The sequence below is a fragment of the Oryctolagus cuniculus genome, chromosome 18 (genome assembly GCF_964237555.1).
Source record: "Oryctolagus cuniculus chromosome 18, mOryCun1.1, whole genome shotgun sequence".
Classification (NCBI taxonomy): Eukaryota; Metazoa; Chordata; class Mammalia; order Lagomorpha; family Leporidae; genus Oryctolagus; species Oryctolagus cuniculus.
In genome coordinates, this window is record NC_091449.1 from 1486226 (window position 1) to 1504157 (window position 17932).

A 17932-nucleotide genomic window follows, 5' to 3' on the forward strand; every position below is an offset into this window, starting at 1 on the left:
ACAGCGTAGCTTGCGTCTCCGACACTAGCATTCAATCAAAGTTCCCCGGGCTAGCCTGGCGAATTCAACCCAGCTTACGTCTCCGCCCCACGGTTTGGCTTCCCGTCCTTTGCTCCCCGGGCTAATCAGACGGATCCCAACCAGGCTTACGTTTCCGCTTCTGGTTTTAACTTTTCGCCCCCTATTCCCGGGCTAACTTGAGAATCCCAAAGTGGCTTTCGTCTCCGCCTTGGCCTGCCCCCCGCGGCTTCAATTTCCCTAACATTTTTCTCTACCCGGTATGTTTCCCTAAGTTTTCTTCCAACAATACTCCTCCCTCATTTCTCCTGGCCTCTCCCCACAGTCCGCATCCGAGTCTGTTTGTTCTAGCTTTCACTTTCGCTTTCGACCTTAGAGATTTCTCCCAGCTTCCCCCCGTAGTCCGTATCTGAGTCTATGCCTAGGCTTTCAATAGCTTCTTCCGGCACCTTTTTCGTCCGGCTTTTCCCTAGGCTGTTTGCTAGTCTCTCTCTCCGGCATTTTCCACTTCTTCCCTCCTAAGTTTCCTATCCGTCCTGGGTTTCCTATCCGTCCTGGGTTTCCTATCCGAGTCACGGCACCATTATGTCGCTCCCCCTCTTCGTGGAGGAACGACACAGGACCCTGCGCTGTTCTTTCGTCTGCTCAGCCCTCCCCGGGTTTGCTGCTGGTTCTTCCCGGGTTGGCTACTATCCCTTCCACCTCCGTGGAAGGGCGGTTCCCCCTGGCCACATTCCCCACTTCCGCAGGGGAGCGGCACACCGCCGGCCGGCTTTCTCGGGGGCTGCACAGGTGTTCCCCTTAGATGTTCCTCGTGCATGCCGTCTCTCTCCTCCTTTATAGTCCTGCTCCGCCAATCCTAACTCGGCTGCCCACACGCCGAGTACGCTGCTCTCCACCAATCAGGAGCAAGTCCTACAGTTTATTGGTTGAACTGGAGGCAGCTGCGTAGAAGCTGTTTTCTCCTCTCCCAGCGCCATATTGTGGGAGAGCAGGTGCATAGAATAAGTCTTAATTCCAGTAACTTAGTCTAGTCCGGATTGCTCCCCACAATTAAAAAAAAAAAAAAAAGAAACTAGATACTGTCCCACGTGGATGCCGGTTCGAGATCTGGCTGCTCCACTTCCCATCCAGCTCTCTGCTATGGCCAGGGAAATAGTGGAAGATGGCCCAAATCCTTGAGCCCCTGCACACAGGTGAGAGACCAGGAAGAATCTCCTGGCTCTTGGCTTTGGATCGGCGCAGCTCCGGCTGTTGTGGCCAATTGGGGAGTGAACCATCAGATGGAAGACCTCTCTTTCTCTCTCTCTGCCTCTCCTCTCTCTGTGTAACTCTTTTGAATAAATAAACAAATCTTTTTTAAAATATACTTAACAAAATAATCCACAGAAGCATAACAGTAGGGTTCCTTTTATTCTATTCTGGAAAATGGGAACTAACCTGTAGAGTTACTAATCAATGGCTACCTAAGGTTGGGAAAGTGAGCAAGGCTGAGAGACAGAAAATACAAAATAGTCAAATAAAACTATCTGGAGCAACAGCTAAGTTTATTATTAGGACGTTTTAGGAAAGTTCTCATGGGACATACATACATGAAAACATATATTACACTTTTAATGGATGTAGTTCAATATATGTCAAGTATCCCTCAATAAATTTGTTAAGGATTCCACAAAACATGCGGATGTCCCCTTCCCCTAGAAAAATAAGAGATGGCAAAAAGTGCATTGACTCCCCATGCACACAGTCCCCACATCTTCAGTAGGTCCCCAATGTCTTGGGAAACAAAAACTGGGGAGCAATGAAGGCCATTTATATCCACCTGAGACAGACGATGGCTACAGAAGGTCACAGAAGATCCATTCTTAGACTGTAACATTTCTTTCTCTGTCATGAGGTTACTATTCGTGCAACTATGGTATGAAATTGATAGCCCAGGAGGGCTATGAGGAATCCATTAATATTTTTGGATGACTTGTCTGATGGTCCCTTTGGCTGCAGGAGGTACACTGTGGAATTTCCACACTACGTCATTCCACAAAGTCACAGTTACAGGGACATCTGCAGATGCCCTTTCAGAGGGGGCTTATACTCTACTGCGCTCTCTTCTACTTCCTATCAATCCAACCACCATTTCTTCACAGAATATTGTTTCCTGACTCTGAATATCTACAGCAGGAACACCTACTTACACAGCTTTTGAGTTCTGGATACACAGCTTCTAGGCAGGTCTCAAGAGATACCTATCCCTCAACAGGCAAGGAATATGAGAAATCTGTGTACACTCAACTCATGTTACTGTCAAATGCCTTCAAGATGTTAAGGCAATTGCTCCATTCACAAAGTGATTTTGCAAAATATGAATAATCTTTTATTAAGGACAGAAGTAGAAGTTCAGATTTTTCTAGAAGGTCTCATGCAGTAATGCAAATTGCTCTGAATTCGGGTGAGTTATCTTTGTCTTCCTGTTCTTTCCTCAACATTAAACAAAATAGAGGTCCCATGCAAACTGCTTATTATTTCATTCTAGCAGAGACCAACATTGTTCCAAACCTACAACAGATAGTGAATAAATACCCCCAAATTAAAGGTAGCTTAAATGTGGCCTGTAGTATTACAAAAACCAGCAGGGGAGTTTAGCAGGTTGGAAAAATTCATCCCAAGAGTCAAAGGATAACCAGTAATGCCCCGGGAGGAGGAAAATCTCTTCAAGCTGTCACCCAAAGCCAACCTAAGTCCTCTGTCCAAAGCTGATATCCACACCCAAACCAACTTGAGGGAGGGACTGCGACCCCAAAGGGTTCAAATGACTGGTAAATCTTGCAGACAAAAGGACAACTCAGCATGCTGCTGTGCCTGAGCATTTCAGTGACTAAGGTATTACGCGCTGTGGATCTCGGCCAGTTGATAGAGAGATGACTTTTGTAACAGCACTGGCAACGATGCAACTCTGGCAAAGGTCCCAGGCAAGTTCCAAAGGGCAGCATAATTCACAAAAATTTGTCATGTATCTGACAATGCAGAGAATAGCCCTAATATCAATTTTTCATGTACAAAGTTCAACTCCTGGGCCGGCACCGCGGCTCAATAGGCTAATCCTCCGCCTAGCGGTGCCGGCACACCAGGTTCTAGTCCCGGTCCGGGTGCCGGATTCTGTCCCAGTTGCCCCTCTTCCAGGCCAGCTCTCTGCTGTGGCCCGGAGTGCAGTGGAGGATGGCCCAAGTCCTTGGGCCCTGCACCCCAGGGGAGACCAGGAGAAGCACCTGGCTCCTGCTCTCAGATCAGCATGGTGCGCCGGCCGCGGCGGCCATTGGAGGGTGAACCAACGGCAAAAGAAGACCTTTCTCTCTGTCTCTCTCTGTCTACTCTGCCTGTAAAAAAAAAAAAAAAAAAAAAAAAAAAAAAAAAAAAAAAAAAATAAATTCAACTTCTGGCTGTCTCCTTTACAAAGCTAATCTCCAGAGCTTTCTTCTGTTATTATGTTGAACAGGGAAGACTACCACATTGTCTTCATTCCTAAGTGTTTCTTCAGTCTGAACCTGCCGGTCCTCATGGAGGTTAGGTCAATTAGACATCGCCAATATTCACTGCACTTGTACTCTCCAGGGTGTGGAGTGGTTTTGCAAGATTTAAAAGTTCCTTTGCTGACAAGAAACAGACCATTTCTTGGATACACCAAAGGCAGAACTGTTACTTACAGGTAGGAATGAGAGAACTTGGGCAGGGCCTCATGGGGAGTTGAATCTGTGACTGCCTGATGCAACCTGACCCATGGGGGTCAGCTTATGGAAGGGGAGCCAACTGGGTTATCTAAGTTTCCCAGGTTGCTATGGATTAGTAAATAGTTTGAGCTGGTATATGGCTCAGAATGTGACAGCACGATAACAGAAGTGGTTGGAAGTGTGGACATGATCAGCTGCTCCGAAAAAGGAACTGACTTGCCTCTAGCCTAGGACATAAAACTGAGTTAAGAGTATTTATTTATGTATATTATTTATACATAGACATGTAGACCAAGAAAACAGTCAAGAAATAACTCTGGCATATGCAGTTAAATGATTTTTTACAGATTTATTTATTCATTTGAAAGGCAGAGTTACAGAGAACAGACAGTGAGAGATTGTCCATCTGCTGTCTTACTCCTTAAATGGCCACATGGTTGGGGCTGGGCCAAAGCCAGGAACCCTGAACTCCATCCAGGTCTCCCATGTGGCTGGAAGCACTTCGCCATCTTCTGCAATTTTCCCAGCCACATTAGTAGGGAGCTGCACCAGAAGTGGAGCAGCCAGAACTTGAACTGGTGTTTACCTGAGATGCCAGTATTGCAGACAATGGCTGCCAGCACAATGCCAACACCAGGAAAACAATTTTTATTTCATTAAAAAAAAATTTTTTTTTGACATGCAGAGTGGACAGTGAGAGAGACAGAGAGAAAGGTCTTCCTTTGCCGTTGGTTCACCCCCCAGTGGCCACTGCAGCCGGCGCACTGCGCTGATCCGAAGCCAAGAGCCAGGTGCGTCTCCTGGTCTCCCATGCAGGTGCAGGGCCCAAGGACTTGGGCCATCCTCCACTGCACTCCCGGGCCACAGCAGAGAGCTGGACTGGAAGAGGAGCAACCGGGACAGAATCCGGTGCCCCAACCGGGACTAGAACTCAGGGTTCCGGCGCCACAGGCAGAGGATTAGCCTATTGAGCCGCAGCGCTGGCCGAGGCAAACAATTTTTAAAGTGTCCCAAGGATATTCAATAGGGGAAAGGAGACTTCAATAAATGGTGCTTGGAAAACTGGGTATCCACATACAAAAACATGAATTTGGAGCCTTGCCTTACATCACATACAAAAATGGACCAAACACTTAAGTATGAAACCTACAAATACAAAATTCTTGGAATAAAACATAAAAGCAGGGTAACAGGCAAAAATGGATAAAGTGAACACCGAGATAAAAATCTCACCAAAGGACATGATCAACAGAGAAAAAAGGCAACATGTAGTGTTTCTGGAAAAACCTAGCATATGCAAGCTGGTCACCAAAGGTGAAAGGTGCTGAACAAGGCCGGCGCCATGGCTCACTAGGCTAATCCTCCGCCTTGCAGCACCGGCACACCAGGTTCTAGTCCCGGTTGGGGCACCGGATTCTGTCCCGGTTGCCCCTCTTCCAGGCCAGCTCTCTGCTGTGGCCAGGGAGTGCAGTGGAGGATGGCCCAAGTGCTTGGACTCTGCACCACATGGGAGACCAGGAGAAGCACCTGGCTCCTGCCATAGGATCAGCGCGGTATGCCGGCCACAGAGCGCCAGCGGAGGCCATTGGAGGGTGAACCAACGGCAAAAGGAAGACCTTTCTCTCTGTCTCTCTCTCTCACTGTCCACTCTGCCTGTCAAAAAAAAAAAAAAAAAAAAAAAAAAAAAAAAGGTGCTGAACAAATGAAGCAAGAGACAAACAAACCCAGGAACACACTTAGTACACTTTATCAAGAATTTACGGACAGCAGTGTATCTCAGGCAGCAGCAAGACGAGATGATCCTATGCACCCCAAAGCAAGAGGAAAGAGGGTTTATTTGCTACACCAAACAAAGGTGTCCATAGCCAACCACAATTTACCTGGACTTTTTAAAGAAATACTAACATTTCGGAAGCTGGATAAGATACATCCCAGATACCAGATTATCTTAATAACTTCGTCTATGCCATAGTGTCTGGATGGCTACCAGCAAGTCAGGATGGTGGTTACAACCAATATGGCTACACCCATGTCATGCTGCATCCCTACATATAAAATATATATATAATACATAAAAGTATATTAAAAATTCCTACCACTCAATAAAATAACCCCATTTAAAAATGGAAAAAGATAAAATGATACTTTTCAACATACACAAATCCTAACAAGCACAAGAAAACATGCTCTGTATCACTAATCATTAGGATAATTTAAAATGCATTGTTTCTACCTCAAAACCAATAGGATAGCTACAAGCAAGCAAACAAAAACAGAGGGTGCCGGTACTGTGGTACAGCAAGTTAAGCTGCCATTTGCAAGGCTGGCATCCCACATCAGAGAGCCAGGTCAAGTCCCAGCAGCTTCATTTGCCTGCTAATAAGCCTGGGAAAGCAGCAGCAGATGGCCACTCATGTAGTAGACTCAAAGGGACTTCTGCCCCAGACTCTGCAGCCATTTGGACAGTGAAGCAGCAGATGGAAGACCTCTCTTGATCTCACATTGCCTTTCAAATAAACAAATAAAATCTTTTTTAAAAATAAATTCTTAGAGTAATAAAACCCAGAAAATGTAAGGATGTAGATAAGACTGAAGCCCTTATGTAGTATTGGTGGGAATGTAAAATGGCACAAGTACTATGAAAGACAGTTCTGCAGAAATGGAAAACAGGAATACTATATGATCTAGTATTTTCACTTCTGGGCATGTACCTTTGGGTAAATGAAAGCAAAGTCATGAGAAGATATTGGTACACTCATCACCACAGCATTATTCCAAATATTTGCCAAAAGACAGAACTAATCCAAATGTCCACAAATGGATGAATGGATAAAGAAACATGATACACACACACACACACACACACACGGAATATTTCACCAAGGAAAAAAACAAAACGAAGGAAATTCTGACACATGATACAACACGGGTGAACCTTAAGAAATTTTCTAAAGTGGAAGTAAGCCAGTCAAAACAGATGCTGTGTAATTCTACTTACATGAAGTACCAATAGGGTATAGAAACATAGTTCCCAGGGGCAACAGGGAAGGAACAGAAGTAGTTCTGGTTTAATGGAGATAGTTTACTTTTTCATGATGAAGAGTTTTGCAGGTAAGTTGCATACAAAAATATGAATTTATATTTATATAACATTACTGAACTGTCCAATAAAGAGTCAATGGTAAATTTTCTTCATTGTGAAATCTCTGATGTGTAATGAAGTCGGAGTTATGTCTATCGCATTCCCTACCTTCACAGAGCACATAAGCCGCTCTTCAGTGTGGATTTTCTGGTGGTGAACAAGGTGGGACTTCCTAATGAAGGCCTTCCCACATTCACTGCACTCATAAGGCCTTTCGCCAGTGTGGATTTTCTGGTGTTCCACGAGTATATGTTTGTGGCTGAAGGCTTTCCCACACTCACTGCACTCATAAGGCCTTTCTCCAGTGTGATTTCTCCAATGTTTAATGAGGTTGGAGTTGTACCTAAACAATTTCCCACATTCACTGCACTCATAAGGCCTTTCTCCTGTGTGAACTCTCTGATGTCTAATGAGTCTGCAGTGGTACCTAAAGGCTTTCCCACATTCGCTACACTTGTAAGGCCTTTCTCCTGTGTGATTTCTCCAATGTTTAATGAGCTTGGAGTTGTACCTAAACAACTCCCCACATATGCTGCACTCATATGGCCTTTCTCCAGTGTGAATTCTCTGATGCCTAATGAGGGTGGAGTTATATCTGAAGAATTTCCCACATTCACTGCACTTATAAGGCCTTTCTCCAGTGTGAACTCGCTGATGTTTAATGAGAGTGGAGCTGTCCATAAAGAATTTCCCACATTCACTACACTCATAAGGCCTTTCTCCAGTGTGAACTCTCTGATGTCTAAAGAAGGTGGAGCTGTACCTAAAAAATTTCCCACATATGTCGCACTCATAAGGCCTTTCTCCAGTATGAACCCTCTTATGTCTCATGAGTCTGTAGTTGTACAAAAAGGACTTTCCACACTCTCTGCACTCGTAAGTCCTTTCTCCACTGTGAGTTCTCTGATGTTTCATGAAGTTAGCGTTGTACCTAAAGAACTTCCCACATTTGCTGCACTCATAAGGCCTTTCTCCTGTGTGAACTTTCTGGTGCTCAACGAGTGAATGTCGGCATCTGAGGACTTTCCCACATTCACCACACGTGCAGTCGGTGTGTCCAGCTTGAAAGGCTTTGCCACCCTCCGTTTCCTTGTATGGCTTCCACCCATGGTAAGGGGCCTGGTGCTGGGTGAGGTCCGGCGTGGCTGGCAAGTCCCTCCAACCCTCCCTGTGTGTGAAGGTCCTCTCTGCCATGTGAACTCTGTGGTTCTTGGAAAACGAAGGGCTCCAGTTGTCCCTTCTGGGAAGATTCTCTCCAGTCTGTTTTTGGTGCTGGCAGAGCTCTGCCTCGCAAATGCGTGGTTTTTGCTCAGTTTGTATTCTACGGTGCTCAACCAACTGCAGAATGTCTTTCAAGAGTGGGCCACACATCTCACTAAGGTGGGCCTTTGGAGTGGACAAACCTGGCTTTGGAGTCATGATCTGTGACAATCCTACAAAAACATCTTGTTCAGAAGGTACCTTCTCATTCTCAGCTCCATGCCAACAACCTGTACAAACAGAAATGGTGATGAAGTACATGTTAACTAATAGGGGCAGGACAGAAAGCCTTTGTAAATGGGTATCAGAAATCAGACAAGCAAGTCCATCTAATGGACACTCAAGCTGCTGAGAGGAAGGCCTGCTATGCACAACTGGACCCTCAAGCTCCCCTACTAAGGGAGCCCTGATCATGAGTAAGGACACAGGGAGGGGTCCTGTGCAGGGAGGAGAAGCAGGGTCTTCAACCCGCTCCTCTCTGAATGGCTTCCTGTTGAGCAGAGTGTGGAAGATTGTTTCCAAACCCAGAGATATCTGACTGCAACAGAGCAGCAAGTGTTCAAGATAGAGAGAGATGTGCAGACTTTACAACACCTAAACTCTCAAGTCATATATTGGAGGCCAAGCTAAAGGAGCAGTGGAATACAATGAGCAGGACACAGAGGCCACAGAAGTGAGAGACGGGGCAGAAGAAGTGGCAGGAAGTCAGAGTAGAAATGACAATGGGGAAGAAGACACGGCAATGAGGTGCAGTCACTGGCCGTGGCATCAGGACAGTTCCCAGTGTGACCGGAACACAGCTCTGACTTCATATTCTCTTCCAACTTTCAGTACCAGTAATGCCCTGCTGGAGAAATACTGCCCTCTCAAGTTGCCAGGGCTAAAGGTGAGAAATTATAGGGAATGTGAAGAGGCCAGTCCCATGGGAATAACAAGGAAGGGGCGTGGCCTGGATCCCCCACACAGATTCATCCCACATTCTAAAAATGCTTTAAAGTCAGGGAAGTCTTATAGAATCAAACTGGTGACCAGGTGACTGAAATTCCCGGCACAGCACAAAAATACCTCCAAGAGGAACTGAGGATCCATGCAGCTGTACAGGGCAATCTGACCAGGGACAGGCAAGATCACTGGGATCTCTTTGAGAAACTACAAAATTTCTAACTCTCGAGGCTCATGTTGCAAGAGCAGCATGGGACCGGGATGGTTGTGGGGAGACAAATACAGTGCACAGAACCCATGCGGCTCCCACAAAACATGTATGAGGGAAGGAAGTGGCACCCACAGCCCAGTGTGGAGAAGACAGAGCCACCCTCGGGTAAAAAGAAGAGAAAAGCACCCAGCCAGGGATCCTGGGAGAGTACGAGGACCTTACCTAGTGAAGACAAAAGTGCCAAATTCTCCAGCATCACATCACAGTATAAAAGCCTCTGTGCTTCGTCAAGGTGTCCCCACTCCTCCTGGGAGAAATATACGGCCACATCCTCAAAGGCCACACGGCCCTGCCAAAATTGGGAAAGGTCAGTAGAGGAGCAGCTTCTTGTCATGCTGTCTTCTTAGATTTTCATTTAGCTATTTGGCATTCACTGCTTATGGGGCCAAATTTGTTTACATCGCCCCTTCCATCCAGACCCCAAATTCTGAACAATCTTCTTATCTAACTCACACACTAAGCTAGATTTCCCTAATCCTAAATGAACCCAGGACCAGGTGCAAGAAATGAGTGATAGCCCTTGAGCTCCAGGTGTGCTCGAATTATTCAAATTAGCCAAACCTCAACTGATCACTCTGCCCGCCTTGCTTTTCCCTTGGGAATGCCAACAAATGCTGTGTCCTAAGCTTACCTCTTGTCCCTGTCTTTTGCCTCCTACAAAAATCTGATTACTTCATCACGTGGCTCTGAATTACATGGTAGGCATCTTCCTCATAAATGGGTAAGAAATAAACTCTTTCAACGGCATTGGCCTATTCCTGTTGTCAGTCCCTAAATTAAAACCCACTGGGTACAATCACTACCACACTTCTCTCTCCAGGTTCTCAGTCCTTTTCCCCCACATATTCATATTTTGCTAGACTTCCCTCCATCCCTTCCCAATGGGGATGAGACAGCAGGTCCTTGGTGCTACTGGCACCCTTTCTCTCATCTCCATTGGTCACTGCATTCAGCACACAGAAAAACTGGTGCTGAAAGAAGTAGAAAAAAAAGCAGGCTGTGGGCCTGCTATGTGGACCCCTCCCCTAATTTCATCAGCTAATTTCTCTGACAACCAAACTCAGACTCATCGGTCTCCTTTATGTGCCCAGTGCTAGGGTCAAGGACACCATTTTTTTTTTTTTTAAGATTTTATTTACTTATTTGAAAGGCAGAGTTACAGAGAGGCAGAGAGAGAGAGACAGACAGACAGACAGATCTCCCATCTGCTGGTTCACTCCCCAACTAGCCACAATGGTTGGAGCTGTGCTGATCTGAAGCCAAGAGCCAGGAGCCTCTTCCAGGTCTCCCAAACGGGTGCAGGGGCCCCAGCACTTGGGCTGTCCTCCACTGCTTTCCCAGGCCACAGCAGAGAGCTGGATCAGAAGTGGAGCAGCTGGGACTCGAACTGGAGCCCAAATGGAATGCTGGCACCACAAGCGGTGGCTTCACCTACGAAGGGCCATTCTTTTCACTCCTCCCACCTATGTCTCACTACCCCTCAGTCATCTCTCTAGCCCCTTCTTACTGCAATTCCAGACACCTCCCAACACACACTATAGTGGTTCCTTTTACCTCCAAACAGATCATTCTGTACACAGAAACCAGGCAGTAGGTCATGACAAATAACTTCAGCAGCCAATTCTGCCCCAGTACATCAATGCCCTGGGAAGCTCAACCCTTGCTTTGAAGGTCTCCCCACCTGGCACTGTTTCTCACTTCACAGTCACCCAAACGTACATGAGGACCTCACATCTTCCTGGCTGTCCCTCACTTCTTTTTTTTTTTTTTTTTTTTTTTTAAGATTTTATTTATTTATTAGACAGGCAGGGTTACAGACAGTGAGAGGGAGAGGCAGAGAGAAAGGTCTTCCACCCACTGGTTCACTCCCCAAATGGCCACAACGGACAGAGCTGGGCTGATCTGAAGCCAGGAGCCAGGAGCTTCTTCCAGGTCTCCCATGAGGGTGCAAGGCCATAACCCTTCCATGGGTTCCCTCCCATGGGATGTCAGCACCACAGGAGTGTTAACCTACTGCATCACAGCATGGCCCATATCTCTCACTTCTGATTTCACACCCTGTCCCTTAAGCAGTCAAGATCACCTGCTGTCCATCAAAACCTCACCCAAAACCCAGCACTGACCTTCACCACTCTACCACACCTTCATGCCACCCTAGTCAACACTTAAACATGCTCCTCACAGATCTCCCATTCCCCCTCGGCACTCATATGGTTACTCTCACCTCAGAAGTCTCACTCCTAGACACCACTGTCTTACACACTCACAGTCATACATAAATACACACACACACACACACACCCCTTCATGGACCCCCCACTACCACCATCCAGTGTCCTTGTTTGGACAGACAGATACTCCACCACCTAAAAAGGGGGACATCACAATATGCAGAACTTTCAGAGGGAGTATCAGGAGTGAAGCCATGTGTCATGTGTTCCAGAGGCTGCTGGCAAAAATTCAGGTTAGACATTCAGAACACGGTGGCCAGCAGGAGAACTAGAATGAAGCTTTGAATCAAATTTAAATTTAAGGGGCTGGCGCTGTGGCGCAGTGGGTTAACGCTCTGGCCCATCCCATATGGGCGCCAGTTTGAGACCTGGCTACTCCGCTTCCTGTCCAGCTCTCTGCTATGGCCTGGGAGTGCAGTGGAGGATGGCCCAAGTGCTATGCCTACTAAATTTAATTTTTTTAAAGATTTATTTATTTATTTGAAAGTCAGAGTTACACAGAGAAGGAGAGGCAGAGAGAGGGAGAGATCTTCCATCCGCTGGTTCACGCTCCAATAGGCCGCAACAGCCGGAGCTGCACTGATCCGAAGCTAGGAGTCAGGAGCTTCTTCCAGGTCTCTCACATGGGTGCAGGAACCCAAAGACTTGGGCCATCTTCTACTGCTTTCCCAGGCCATAGCAGAGAGCTGGACCAGAAGTGAGGCAGCTGGGTCTTGAACCAGTGCCCATATGGGATGCCAGCACTGCAGACGACAGCTTTACCCATTACACCACAGTGCCGGCCCCCTAACTTCACTTCTAATTCTCTGTCTATGCACATCTACTTACAGGGATACTACTTAATTTAGAGCTTAAATAAGTGTTCCAAACAATCTTAAATTAATGACTTGAATGGAGGAGCTGAGCAGGCAGGTACTACTAGCCCTCTCTGCAACAAGACCCATCTGCTACATATCTGTGTGAAAGCAGCTTTGCTGGATCAGTAAATCCTGCCTCTTGCTGAAATGTGGAAGAGAGCAGTGACTTAGTCTGCAGCCCAGCTGCTCCACTAGCCCGGATGAGCTTTCTCTTGTTCCACAGAGACCGACACACTAATGGTCAACCAAGGTCACAGATAAAGAAACTGAACACACACCTCACACCTCAGTCTCCACCCTAGGCCATCTCCTTAGCCCATCTGGGCCCTCCTTTTGGCAGACACTAGCCAGAATCTCCCAGGTCTACGGCTTTTGGAGGAAGTTATCAGGACTGTGGACCCATTCCTTCTCTCACCACAGAATCCATCTCAAATCAAAGCTGCAAGAATTCCCTACTCACGGAAGTGGGCATTAGGAGGACTGGCTTACGTCCCTACAGGAGTGCCTGGTTCGAGTTCCGGCTACTCTGCTTCCAACCCAGTGTCCTACCAATGCTCAACCTGGAAGCAGATACAGCTCAAGTACTTGGGTCCCTGTCACCAGAGTGGGAGATCCTGTTGAGGGCATTTAGGTAATGACCCAAAAGACGTAAGATCTCTGTCTCTGAAATAAAGTGAATAAAAACTGCAAAAGCATCCCCTCTTCAATCTGAACCTCAGGCCATGCCCTGGTCCGGTGCACACCCACCATTCCACGGTATCTCCAAACCATTGTATCCATCTACCCATTCAATGCCTTCACTTTGCGACCCCTGAGGACAATGACAGCCAAACCCTAGACCAAGCTGACTTCCCAACACCGGCCAGATAGATGCTTACGAAACAGAAAACCTAGGATGGTGCTTAACGCCTTCATCTGAACTCACACGCCATGCACGACGCAGCAAGAAATCCTGCCGGCTCCCAGAACATCATCACGTCTCCCCCCAGCACCGCCACTCTCGTCCGACCTCACCATGATATTCCCGGGGCCTCCTCTCCAGCCTCCCCGCCTCCGCTCCCCACCGTTCCACGCAATCTTTACTGCGAACTCCGGTCACAGCCTTCCCATCCGCCCTCCCTTCGCAACACCACACGGCTCCCAGCTGCCCCACTGCCATTGCAATGGCACCAAAACCTCACTTGGCTGCACAAAGTTTCCTCAATGCTCTCCCTCGCACCTCATCATGACTGAAATAGAAGCACCCACACAACAGCGCCCGTCTCCTCTGGACACAGTGAACCGAGAAGGCGCCCCTCCATCCGAGCCTTAGCACTCGGGTGCGGGCCTGGGAACGCAGACCCACCGGAGTCGAGTTCATGGGGACGGCCTCCGCCAACCGAGCCGGAGAACAGGGCAGAGAGCGGCCGGCAATCGCGACGGCGACGGGGCCACGCCGTTCTCAGCCCGGGCACGCTCGCCTCTTAGCAGTGGGAACCAAACTTCTTAGCTTGCTTTGCCTCCCCGTCGCCTAGGTGACAACCAAGCGCTCCACGGCCCGAAACGTTAAAGCAACCATAGAGCAACAAAAATGGCAGCTCCCAGGAGGACGCCGGAAGTACTGCCCTCACGTGACGTGCACGCACGCAAGCGTCGACTCTCAGGTCCGCATTGGCTCAGTCCTGTCCGCCCCACGGAATTCTGGGTTGTGTAGTTCCTACGCTTCCTGCACGTCTGTTAGCCCGTTCGTCCCTCCTACTAGGGATAAATACGTAGTGCCCCGTGGGGGACTCTGGGAAATGGAGTTCCAGGGCTCCACAAAAAGGACGGAGCGCGGCTGTTTCTTAAAGGCGACACACCTAGATTTTCTTGGATATAGTAAAAGGATATTCACGCAAATCTTAAGGATGTATTATTTCAAAATTTTCATGCCATAAGGGCACATTGTAACCACTCAAAACGTCATTTGTTTATAATTTTTTTAAAGACTGATTTATTTGAGAAGTGGAGAGAGGTTTTCCATCTGCTGGTTCACTCCCCAAATGGCCACAACAGCTGGAGCTGGGCCAGTCCGAAACCAGGAGCTCCTTCTGGGTCTCCCACATGGGTGCAGGCGCCCAAGCACTTGGGCCATCTTCCACTGTTTTCCCAGGCCACAGCAGAGGGCTGGATCGGAAGTGGAGCAGCTGGTACTGCAGGCGGAAGCATAGCCTACTACGGACAGAACAAGCGCCACAACCAGGACTAGAACCCGGAGTATCAGCGCCGCAGGCAGAGGATTAGCCTAGTGAGCTGTGGCACTGGCCATTGTGTAGTTATTTAAAGGAAGTTGCAGAAACAGTTCTACAGAAATGTACCTGTGCCACGTAAAAATAAAGATCTCAGTGAAGTTTAAGAGGGTGAAGTCTAGGAAGCCAGAGAATGAAGTCTGAGCCTGTGGCTGTGCTAGAACCTTCTCTACACATATGCATTTGTCTACAAAATGCGGGTGTTTTATTTTCATTAGCTGTATGATGGGAGAAGCAGAGATAATGAATGACTCACCACAAAAGTGTAAATGAACAAGGAAGCAATGTGGTGATGTGTTGTTTCAGAATGGTAGAACATGCTGGAAACGTTGGGAGTAGGGTTGACAGTGCTCTGTACACATAGGATTTATCTGTGTTCTCTTAGTACCTGTGTTCTCTTAGGTTATGTATTTTTTTAAAGTTTTTTTTTTTTTATTTATTCATTTGAAAGGTAGAGTTACAGTGAGAGGGAGAGACAGAGAAAGGTCTTCCTTCCGTTGGTTCACCCCAAAATGGTCGCAACGGCTGGAGCTGCACTGATCCCAAGCCAGGAGCAGGAGCCTCTTCTGGGTCCCCCATGCAGGTGCAGGGTCCCAAGGACTTGGTCCATCCTCTACTGCTTTCCCAGGCCATAGCAGAGAGATGGATCAGAAATGGAGCAGCCGGGACTAGAACCAGCGCCCATATGGGATGCCGGCACCGCAGGTGGAGGATTAACCACTGCACTACGGCGCCATCCCAAGTTCTGTATTTTTAATCACTAACCACAAGACCAAAGTTGTTTACTTCTCTTTCTTGCAAGTTACTAAGATACCTGAAATCTATATTACAAGTATTACAAGCCCCTACCTCTGCAAAGCAAACCCTAACGGGTATATTCCCTTCCTGTCCAATGCAGATGAGGATGTCTCCCCACCTCCACCCAATAACATTCTTTTAGTCATGAAGGCAGGATCCTAGTTCCTCTTCTGTCTCTGCTGCATTTTTCAAATGATGAGATCTCTTGTGGCCTGTGTGGTGTGTGCAGTGCATTTACTTTCCGAAACGATAACATTAAGCTTTTCCTATCAGGGGAAGGTGTTGTGGTGCAGTGGGTTAAGCTCCACTGGTGATGCTGGCATTCTATATTGGAGGGCCAGTTCGAGTCTCAATTGATCTGTTTCTAATCCAACTCCCCGCTAATGTGCCAGAGAAGGCAACAGAAGATGGCCCAAGTACTTGGGACCCTACTACCTATGTGGGAAAAGAGGATGGAGTTCCTGACTCCTGGTTTCCATCTGGCCCAGACATGGCTAGACATGGCTGTTGTGGTCATTTAAGGAGTGAACCAGCAGAAGGATATTGTGCTCTCTCTCTCCCTGCCTCCTTTCCTCCTCCCTCTTTCTCCTTAACTCTCTTTCAAATAAATAAATAGGCCAGCGTCGCGGCTCACTTGGCTAATCCTCCATCTGTGGTGCCGGCACACCGGGTTCCAGTCCCGGTCTGGGCGCTGGATTCTTTCCAGGTTGCTCCTCTTCCAGTCCAGCTCTGCTGTGGCCCGGGAGTGCAGTGGAGGATGGCCCAATTGCTTGGGCCCTGCACCCGCATGGGAGACCAGGAGAAGCACCTGGCTCCTGGCTTCAGATCAGCGCGCAGTGCGCTGGCTGCAGCACGCCGGCCGCAGAGTCCATTGGGGGGGGGTGAACCAACGGAAAAGGAAGACCTTTCTCTCCGTCTCTCTCTCACTCTCCACTCTGTCAAAAATAAATAAATCTTAAAACACAAAAAACACTTTTCTTTCAATGGTATTGTCACTCTAACTCAACTTTATATAGCACTTGGGTCATCTTCCACTGATTACCCAGGCACATTAGCAGAGATCTGGATCAGAAGTGGAGCAGCTAGGTGCAAGTGGAGCAGCCAGGTCTAGAACCAGTACGCATGTGGAATGCTGGCATTGCAAGCAGTGGCCTTACCCACTACACCACAATGCCAGCCTCTCAACTCAGCTTTATAAATTAGACCCGGATATAATTCAAAAACATTCTATATTTGATAATTTTGTCCTGAATCCTGTGTTGACTTGTCAGGATGGCATACATATCCTGTATTTAGCAATACATCACAAACGTCAACATTTAGAGCTATTTATCTCACTGTAATTGGTAACTGAATCATTTAGTGTCAATATTAGCTTAAAATTATACACCCCAAATAAAAATATAGAAAATACCTATGGTCTTTCTGAAGGTTTGGTTACGGGAAGATTAAAAAAGAGGGAGATGCAAAATTAAATTGCTTATTTGTGGTGTTTAATAAAGGAAGTCTTTCTCTGACTCATTGTTTACGTATAACTTTGGATAACTTCATATGCTTTGCAAGTCAGACAGTCAACAATAACCTCACCCCAGTAATTAATCTCTTAAAATCCATCAAATCACCGGCACCGTGGCTCACTAGGCTAATCCTCCGCCTAGCGGCACTGGCACACGGGGTTCTAGTCTCAGTCGGGGCGCCGGATTCTGTCCCGGTTGCCCCTCTTCCAGGCCAGCTCTCTGCTGTGGCCAGGGAGTGCAGTGGAGGATGGTCCAAGTCCTTGAGCCCTGCACCCCATGGGAGACCAGGGTAAGTACCTGGCTCCAGCTTTCGGATCAGCGCGGTGCGCCAGCCACAGCGCGCCGGCCACGGCAGCCATTGGAGGGTGAACCAACGGCAAAGGAAGACCTTTCTCTCTGTCTCTCTCTCACTGTCTACTCTGCCTGTAAAAAAAAAAAAAAAAAAATCCATCAAATCACTGATAGATCAAGCTTCTAAAATTCTGGTAATAGAGAAAGTCCCAGTCCTGAAAGACAAAGAATCCATGACAGCCCAGTATTCATAGGCAACAACCAATCAGCAAGAGCCTAAACTCAGTGACCCTGTTTATCAGTCAATTTTTCAGCAGCTGTGATCACACTAGAAAACCTGAAAAACTTCAAAATTGCAGCTTCTGAAACTCCCCAGTCCCTCAAGGTCAGGCTTCCCAAGAGACTGTAACAGTGGTTTGGGCTTTGTTGGAAGACACTGCCTGGCACAGCTCTCTGCTTTGCAGGCAAACAAGTTCATTTTTCTCCATCAGAAATCAAGTTCAATTTATTCTTAACGAGTTTATTATAAACTTAGACTTTAAAAGTAGCTAAACAAGACATGACATTGCAAAACGTATTTTTTTTTTTTTTTGACAGAGTGGACAGTGAGAGAGAG

General features: G+C 47.3%; 1 protein-coding gene across 3 annotated transcripts in view; it reads right to left on the minus strand.

Annotated features, from left to right (window-relative positions):
- Window positions 1-1546: 1546 nt before the first annotated feature.
- The window catches only part of ZNF304 (zinc finger protein 304), a 42011-nt gene continuing 25625 nt past the window's right edge, over window positions 1547-17932 (minus strand). For 2 of the 3 annotated variants that reach the window (XM_051835281.2, XM_051835278.2), the window contains 2 exons: window positions 9518-9644; window positions 1547-8372 (listed from right to left, as the gene is read on the minus strand). In XM_051835281.2, coding sequence (XP_051691241.1) covers window positions 6916-8372; window positions 9518-9644 — 1584 coding nt within the window. In that variant the 3' untranslated portion in view covers window positions 1547-6915. Of the gene's footprint in view, window positions 8373-9517; window positions 9645-13788; window positions 14273-17932 lie in introns of those variants that run through there. The other variant, XM_017337911.3, reaches the window with a different exon arrangement.